This window comes from Arachis hypogaea, chromosome 10 (genome assembly GCF_003086295.3).
Source record: "Arachis hypogaea cultivar Tifrunner chromosome 10, arahy.Tifrunner.gnm2.J5K5, whole genome shotgun sequence".
Lineage (NCBI taxonomy): Eukaryota > Viridiplantae > Streptophyta > Magnoliopsida > Fabales > Fabaceae > Arachis > Arachis hypogaea.
In genome coordinates, this window is record NC_092045.1 from 70,172,530 (window position 1) to 70,182,106 (window position 9,577).

At 37.7% G+C, this 9,577-nt stretch overlaps 1 protein-coding gene across 1 annotated transcript; it reads right to left on the minus strand.

The window, feature by feature from the left end:
• Positions 1–5,504: 5,504 nt before the first annotated feature.
• On the minus strand, positions 5,505–8,627 carry LOC112715656 (serine/threonine-protein kinase OXI1-like). Its single transcript, XM_025767438.3, has 3 exons — positions 8,199–8,627; positions 6,664–7,763; positions 5,505–6,334 (listed from the first exon to the last, which is right to left on the minus strand). Exons 1-2 carry the CDS (start codon positions 8,558–8,560, stop codon positions 6,860–6,862), a joined length of 1,266 nt encoding a protein of 421 aa, XP_025623223.1. The 5' UTR covers positions 8,561–8,627; the 3' UTR covers positions 5,505–6,334; positions 6,664–6,859.
• Between the last annotated feature and the right edge of the window lie 950 nt (positions 8,628–9,577).

Sequence of the window (9,577 nt, forward strand, 5' to 3'; positions counted from 1 at the left end):
CTTGTGTTTTGATCTTAAAATTTTTAAGTTTGGTGTTCCTTGGTGTTTTTCCTCCAAAATTTTCGAAAATAAGGAGTATTAGATCTAAAAATTTTAAGTCTTGTGTCTTTTATGTGTTTTTCTCTTTCATCATAAAATTCAAAATTCAAAAAAATATATATATCTTTTCTAACTATTTTTAAGCTATTTTTTCGAATTTTTTTTAAAAAAAATTCAGATTTCAATTTCAAAATTTTTCAAATCTTACCCTCTTAAGACTTTAAAAAAAATAATTTTTATATTTTATTATCTTTTTCAAAAATATCCTAACCACTTTCTCTCTCTCCTCAATTTTTTTCGAAAATCTTCACAAAACATTTTCAAATTTTTTTTATTTCTATCTTTATTTTTTTATTTCGGTTTTATTTTATCTTATTTTACTTTATTTTACTATTTTGAAAATAAATTCTTATATTTAATAAAATAAACAATATCAACATCCATATCATCTCATTTGCTCCATCATGGAACTAAGTGGAAATGAACAGTCCAGAAGGACTCTAGGGTCATATGCTAACCCCACTACTACTTCATATGGGAGTAGTATATGTATACCCTCCATTGGAGTTAGTAGTTTTGAGTTGAATCCTCAGCTCATTATCATGGTGCAGCAAAGTTGCCAGTATTCCGGTCTTCCATAAGAAGAACCTACAGAGTTTCTGGCATAATTTTTACAAATTGCTGACATAGTACATGATAAGGAAGTAGATCAGGATGTCTACAGATTATTACTGTTTCTATTTGTTGTAAAGGACCAAGCTAAGAGGTGGTTAAATAACCAACCCAAGAACAGCATAAAGACATGAAAACAGCTGTCAGAAAAATTCCTGAGTCACTATTTTCCTCCAAAACGGATGACACAGCTAAGGCTAAGCATCTAAGACTTCAAACAAGGAGATAATGAATCCCTTTATGATGCTTGGGAGAGATACAGAGAGATGCTAAGAAAATGCCCCTCTGAAATGTTTTCAGAGTGGGTGCAATTAGACATCTTCTATTATGGGCTTACAGAGAGAGCTCAGATTTCTCTAGACCACTCATTTGGTGGATCTATACACATAAGAAAAATAATTGAAGAAGCTCAAGAGCTCATTGATACAGTTGCCAGAAATCAGCACCTGTACCTAAGCAGTGAACTTCCCAAGAAAGAAGAGGCTAAAACAGTAACTGCTGAACTCAGTCCTGCAGATCAAGCTGCTGAATTCAATCAGCAATTAGATTTTCTAACAAAACAGTTAGCCAAATTCAAGGAGATACTACTAGAGACAAGAATGGCTAATATGAATATAGAAATACAGTTGAAGCAAACAGAACAGCAGTTATCAAAACAAATAACAGAAGAATGCCAAGCAGTTCAATTAAGGACTGGGAAAACATTAAATACCTCACTTCAAGGTAGCAGGAAGCCAAGAAATGAGCAGACCACCTAAAATCCATCTGAGGACAATCAGAGCCCAGAGAGGAATAACTCTGGTGCCCAAACGCCAGAAAATGGGTGGAAAGCTGGCGTTGAACGCCCATACCATGCTCAGTCCTGGCGTTCAACGCCAGAAACAAGCAATGATTTGGCGTTGAACGCCCAAAAAAGCACAATTCTGGCGTTCAAACGCCAGTGGGAGATCAGACACATACAAGTGCTGATAGCAACCCCTCTAAAAAGGCTTCTCAACCCACACTTGTAGGCAATAAACCTACAGCAACTAAGGTTGAGGAATATAAAGCCAAAATGCCTTATCCTCAGAAACTCCGCCAAGCGGAACAGGATAAGCAATTTGCCCGCTTTGCAGATTATCTCAGGACTCTTGAAATAAAGATTCTATTTGCAGAGGAACTTGAGCAAATACCCTCTTATGCTAAGTTCATGAAGGAGATCTTAAGTCATAAGAAGGATTGGAGGGAAACTGAGAAAGTTTACCTCACTGAAGAATGCAGTGCAGTCATTCTGAAAAGCTTACCTGAGAAGCTTAAGGATCCGGGAAGCTTTATGATACCATGCACATCAGAAGGTACTTGTACCAAGCAAGCTCTATGTGATCTTGGGGCAAGTATTAATCTGCACCTACCATCAAAAAGCTTGGGTTGACTGATGAAGTTAAACCAACTCGGATATGTCTCCAACTTGCTGATGGCTCCATTAAATACCCATCAGGCGTAATTGAAGACATGATTGTCAAGGTTGGGCCATTTGCCTTTCTCACTAACTTTGTGGTGCTGGAAATGGAGGAGCACAAGAGTGCAACTCTAATTCTGGAAAGACCTTTCCTAGCTACTGGCCGAACCTTTATTGATGTTCAGAAAGGGGAAGTAACCCTGAGAGTCAATGAGGATGAGTTCAAGTTGAATGTTGTTAAAGCCATGCAACATCCAGACACCCAAAATGACTGCATGAGCGTTAATATTATTGACTCTCTGGTAAAAGAGGTCAATATAGCTGAGAGTCTCGAATCAGAGCTAGATAATAATATCCTTAAAGATGTTCAGCCTGATCTGAAGGAACCAAAGAGAATAATAGAACCTCTGAAAATCCCTCAGGAAGAGGAGAAACCTCCCAAACCCGAGCTCAAACCATTACCACCATCCCTGAAATATGCATTTCTGGGAGAAGGTGATACCTTTCCTGTAATCATAAGCTCTACCTTAGAGCCACAGGAAGAGGAAGCACTAATTCAAGTGCTAAGGACACACAAGACAGCTCTTGGATGGTCCATCAGTGATCTTAAGGGCATTAGCCCAGCCAGATGCATGCACAAAATCCTATTGGAGGGTGACGCCAAGCCAGTGGTTCAACCACAAAGGCGGCTGAATCCAGCCATGAAGGAAGTGGTGCAGAAAGAGGTCACTAAATTATTAGAGGCTGGGATTATTTATCCTATTTCTAATAGCCCGTGGGTAAGCCCTGTCTAAGTCGTCCCTAAGAAGGGTGGCATGACAGTGGTTCATAATGAAAAAAATGAACTGGTTCCTACAAGAACAGTTACAGGGTGGCGTATGTGTATTGATTATAGAAGGCTCAATACAGCTACCAGAAAGGATCATTTTCCTTTACCATTCATAGACCAGATGCTAGAAAGACTAGCAGGTCATGAATACTACTGCTTCCTGGATGGATATTCAGGTTATAATCAAATTGCAGTAGATCCAAAAGATCAAGAGAAAATGGCATTCACATGTCCATCTGGAGTATTTGCATACAGAAGGATGCCATTTGGCCTGTACAATGCACCTGCAACCTTTCAAAGGTACATGCTCTCAATTTCTCTGATATGGTGGAAAAATTTCTGGAAGTCTTCATGGATGACTTTTCAGTATTTGGAGACTCATTCAGCTCATGTCTTGACCATCTAGCACTTGTTCTAAAGAGATGCCAAGAGACCAACCTAGTTTTAAACTGGGAGAAATGTCACTTTATGGTGACTGAAGGAATTGTCCTTGGGCACAAAATCACGAACAGGGGAATAGAGGTGGACCAAGCTAAGGTAGAGGTAATTGAAAAATTACCACCACCAGCCAATGTTAAGGCAATCAGAAGCTTTCTGGGCATGCAGGATTCTATAGGAGGTTTATAAAGGATTTTTCAAAAATCGCCAAACCCCTAAGTAATCTGTTAGCTGCTGACACGCCATTCATCTTTGATAAGGAGTGTCTGCAGGCATTTGAGACTCTGAAAGCTAAGCTGGTCACAGTACCAGTCATCTCTGCACCAGACTGGACATTACCATTTGAATTAATGTGTGATGCTAGTGACCATGCCATTGGTGCAGTGTTGGGACAGAGACATGACAAGCTTCTGCACATCATTTACTATGCCAGTCATGTTTTAAATGATGCACAGAAGAATTACACAACCACAGAAAAAGAGCTGCTTGCAGTGGTTTACGCGATTGACAAGTTTAGATCCTATTTAGTAGGATCAAAAGTGATTGTGTACACTGATCATGCTGCTCTTAAATATCTACTCACAAAGCAGGATTCAAAACCCAGACTTATCAGATGGATGTTGCTTCTGCAAGAGTTTGATATAGAAATAAGAGACAGAAAAGGGACAGAGAACCAAGTAGCAGATCACCTGTCCCGAATAGAACTAGTAGAAGGGGCGTCCCTCCCTCTTACTGAGATCTCTGAAACCTTTTCGGATGAACAAATCTTTGCCATCCAGGAAGTGCCATGGTTTGCAGACATTGCAAACTACAAGGCAGTGAGGTTCATACCCAAAGAGTACAGTAGGCAGCAATCAAAGAAATTGATCACAGATGCAAAGTACTATCTTTGGGATGAACCATATCTCTTCAAGAGATGTGCAGACGGAGTAATCCGTAGATGTGTGCCTAAAGAAGAAGCGCAGAAGATCCTATGGCATTGCCATGGATCACAATATGGAGGACATTTTGGAAGTGAGCGAACAGCCACAAGAGTCCTCCAATGTGGCTTCTACTGGCCTACTCTCTATAAAGATTCCCGAGTGTTTGTACTTAATTGTGACAGTTGCCAAAGATCTGGTAATCTGCCTCACAGTTATGCCATGCCTCAACAAGGGATCTTGGAGATTGAGTTGTTTGATGTATGGGGTATTGACTTCATGGGGCCTTTCCCACCATCATACTCAAACACTTACATTCTGGTGGCAGTGGATTATGTATCCAAATGGGTAGAAGCTATTGCTACACCCACTAATGACACTAAGACAGTGTTAAAATTCCTCCAGAAACACATCTTCAGCAGGTTTGGCACCCCTAGAGTACTAATCAGTGATGGGGGCACTCATTTCTGCAATAAACAGCTCTACTCTGCTTTGGTTCGTTATGGAGTTAGCCACAGGGTGGCCACTCCATATCACCCACAGACAAATGGGCAAGCTGAAGTCTCAAATAGAGAACTCAAAAGAATCCTGGAACGGACTGTAATTAACCGTAGAAGGGATTGGGCAAGAAGCCTGGATGATGCTCTGTGGGCATACAGAACAGCATTCAAGACCCCTATAGGGACCTCTCCATACCAGCTTGTGTATGGAAAGGCATGTCACTTGCTAGTGAAACTGGAACATAAGGCCTACTGGGCAACCAGATTCCTGAACCTTGATGCCAAGTTAGCTGGAGAAAAACGATTGCTCCAGTTAAATGAGCTAGAAGAATTTAGACTCAATGCTTTCAAGAATGCAAAAACATACAAAGAGAAAGCAAAAAGATGGCATGATAAGAAATTGTCATCCAGAGTCTTTGAGCCAGGGCAGAAAGTTCTGCTATTTAATTCTAGGCTCAAATTATTCCCCGGGAAATTAAAGTCCCGGTGGAGAGGTCTGTATGTGATTACAAGTGTGTCACCATATGGATACGTAGAGATTCAGGATAATGATTCTAATAAAAAGTTCATTGTTAATGGACAGAGAGTCAAACATTATCTTGAAGGCAATTTTGAGCAAGAATGCTCAAAACTGAGGCTTGATTAAAGCTCAGTAATAGTCCAGCTAATGACAATAAAGAAGCGCTTGCTGGGAGGCAACCCAGCCATTTACAAAGTTTATTTGTTAATTAATTGATTTTTACAGGTATATGTCAAGTATCTTCAAGGTAAAATAGCAATTGCTTGAATTCACAGAGTTATAAGGGAATTGGAAGCTCACTGGCGTGAAAAAGCCAGTAAGAAACATTTTGGGCGTTGAACGCCCAAAAGAAGCATCCACTGGGCGTTTAACGCCAGTAAGGTTCATCCGAGCTAGTTTTGTTGGAATCCTTCTTGAGGATCAGGTCTCTTCCAAAACATGTAGCCACACACGGGGAAGGAAGGTTGTTTCCATTTAAAAGGCTGTCATCAAGATTAAAGTTGCCATCGCTGCTTGAGTTAAGATCAACTCTGATATTGTCATCGTTTCTCGCACTGATGCTCGTCAGGCTGTCTCCCTCGAGGAATATGCTTGAAGGAATAGGCAAGACACCAATACTTTCTCCTCAGCAACTTGAAGACATTGGTTACAAAATTATTGTTTACCCTCTTTTTTTGATTGGTGTCTCTATACGAATAATGCATCATCTCATTTTTCTTACGTTCACCAATTCAGTTGAATAGTTTTCAAGATTGAGATGAGATATATCATGGTTGGATTTGTAGGATTCACTTGCTGCCCTTAAAGGAGGCCACATTCCTCCTCCAGGAAACATGCCGTCTTTTGAAGAAATCAAGGATATCGTAGGGTTCAACAAAATGACGACGTGTTTTTAATGTAGGGACATATTTGACCTTTATCTTTTTTGTTACACGTCACGTTCTACGTAATGGATATATTGGTGCGCCTCAGCCATTTCTGCTTGTTTTTGGAATGGCAAATAAACAGAAAAATGTATCCGTCAGCTGTTTGCAAAGCTCAAAAATGTATTTATAAATAATTTTCCTAAAAAAGTTATTAGTCAAAATTTTAAAATTTCAAAGATTTATTTGTTTTTATTTTCTAAAAAAAAATTAACACTTAATGCCAAAATTCTAACCTTGTAACCATTAAACCTGAATCCAAAACATCGAGTTTATATATATATATATATATATATATATATATATATAAAAGCAAAAAACAAAAACACACAAAATGTCATTAAAATAAATTCTATTATTAAATATTCTTAAATTGTATAATACCTTTTGAAAATCTTCTGCCACCTTTTGAGTAACTCAACTTCTTTCCTGTAATTGCTAAAAACAAGTGAAAGGTAGAATAACGCCATATGTCACAAAATTGGAGTAGCCACACAAGATCTATAGATGTGAATTTTTCTGAATTTCCACACCGTAAATTTTTCTTAAAAAGAATAAAAGAATGCCATTGACAAAAATATCAAAACATTAAGAAGTCTTCGTTTTGAGTGGGATTGTCAGTCAATTTGTCGACCCACACCGTATTTTGATTTTTGTTATAAACCTTATTCTGATTTGCACCGTTAATTTTCTTTTTCTCCACCTCTTTGGGCTTCTCTTCCTTATTGTCATTCTTGAAAAAAATTTTACGAACAAACGACTCTACGTCTTTTCTAGAAAACCCTGCTTTGTCCTCAACGTCATTCTGAGGAATATATGGTGGACGAGCAATTTGCAAAACTGAGTTCCAGTTCACACCCTTAAAGAAATCATGGCACTTGATTTCATGTACCTCAATCCTACGGTCTGGATGCTTTTCAAGCAACTTCTTGATCAGGTCCCTCAACGGTGTGTTTTCACCTGATAGATCCGGTTGTTTCATCAAGATCCGTTGAAATGTCTCTTTTCTGTTTACGCCCTTAAATGGTGTCATTCCATACAGCATCTCGTACAAAACAACACCGAGGGACCACCAATCAACACCGAAGTTGTGTCCTTCACCAGTTATAATCTCTGGTGCCACGTAATCCTCTGTTCCGACAAATGAGTTGGATTTCTCCACTGAGTCGGACTCGCTCCGTGCTGGTGAGTTAGTGCCGAGTTGACTGTCTGAGTCAAGAGGCATGATACCCGAGTGACAACAGTAGCAACCTGGTAACAATCGCTTTCTTCGGTCAACCAGCAATGCTGAGTCAGAACTTGGTGATGAGATGCCACTCAACAATTGCGGTGACTTTGGGTTCAACTTCTTGGAGAGATCAAAATCCACGAGCATTATGTGACCTGTTTCTTGAATCAGTATGTTCTCTGGCTTCAAATCTCGGTACACTACTCCAAGACTATGCAAGTAGTCCAATACGAGGACCAATTCCACAGCATAAAACCTTGAAGGGTAAAACAAAATCGCATGGAAATAATTAGGAAAAATGCATATTTTGGTTAGCAAGGAAATGAGAAAAAAGACTGCAATTCTTGCTTTTTCAAATAGCAGCAATAAAGGGGGGAAATTAATAAAATATGTGTCTAAATTATTTCGAGAATCCCATTTACGTTTTTTGTTTTGAAAAATATAATCATAACAAAGGTAGCAAAAAGTAAAGAAAATTATCTCCTTTATTTATTTTAAATTTCTTATACCTCTTGGATTAAAAAGATCGAAATGCACAAGTTTAACATTTTCGTGTTTTTGGTTGTCGTTCAATCCGAATTCGAAGCTTGACCCAATGTTTTAGCATAGTTTCTTTATCCTGATTGTCCGTACCTAATCGATCGGTACCAATGGCACAACAACGAAGAAAGGTAAAGATAATAAAAGGTACCTTATGGCATCAACAGGAAACGTCTTCTCAGATTGTTTCCTTCTTAGAGAATGTAAGTTTCCGCCGTGGCAATAGTCAATGGCAAACCCTAGCAGCTCCTCGGTTTCCAAGACCCCTCGCAACTGTGGCAAGAGAGGGTGATTAAAACGACGCAATATTTGTTGTTCGAACGAGACCCTCTTGCAATGGCTGCTATTTCTCATCCGAACAAAAGCTTTTGAGACCACCTTCAACGCCAGCCATTGCTTCTCGTTTTGCCCTTCATTTATTTTCGCCAAGAAAACCAAGCCCTTGGCACCGCGTCCCAAGGCGGATACTACTTTGAGATTACAAAAGTCCAACGTGTTGCTACCATTATCCATGGCCCCGAGGTGGTCAGGAACCGAGGAAAAGCTAGGGGAGCCGGCTGGCTCAGGAAATAATGTTACGATTTATTATCAACTTTGTCTTTTGAGAGGTCTTTTATAGGGTTGCCATTGAAATCTTTGCACGGGAGCAGGGAGAAATGGATGATCCTATCACAATGCCTATGATGTTGAGCCACGTGGAACTTGAATGAATTTAGTTAGATGAGTTGTTAACGACACAAAGGGATTTGACAAAGCGAACAAACAACTCAATTGGAGATTGATGATCCATCATGGACGTAAACATACAACAAGTCATTAATAAGATTATTACCGTGTTGTTTCAACTTTCAACAATAATGTTCCATTGGTCCTGCACAACCATATTTCTAACCATACTACATGCATATCAAAATTAAGCCACCACATAACATTTTTGTCATATTTCATACAAATCTATCTACTTATATATATTATACTAAAATTGGGTTTTTTTCCCAACTAATGAAAGTGAGGTGTCAATTTCTTGTGAATCCATTTTTTCGCCAAAATAAATGCATTATTTTTTCTTCTAAGTTTATTTTATAAAAATATCTTTATTATAATTATACTATAATTAACATTTAAGTAATAATACATAATTATACTAATTTATAGTTATATAAAATCAGTATTTAATGCATTATTAAACTACTTATCAATTATCAATCAAAAATATTTTTAATAATAATAATAATAATAATAATAATAATAATAATAATAATAATAATAATAATAATATGATAATGACACCGGTTATTAATAACCAATTTATATTTCTCTAAATAAATTTATTTTAGAAAAATATCTTTATTATAATTATATTACAATATTATAATTAATATTTAATAAATAATGCATAATTATAGTAATTAAAAAATATCTTTATTATTTATCTATTCTATTTATTCTATTATATAAAAATCAAATTTTTGCACTTAATGATGGAACTGATGCGACATGCTCTTGAGATGTTTCTTGATTTATTTCATT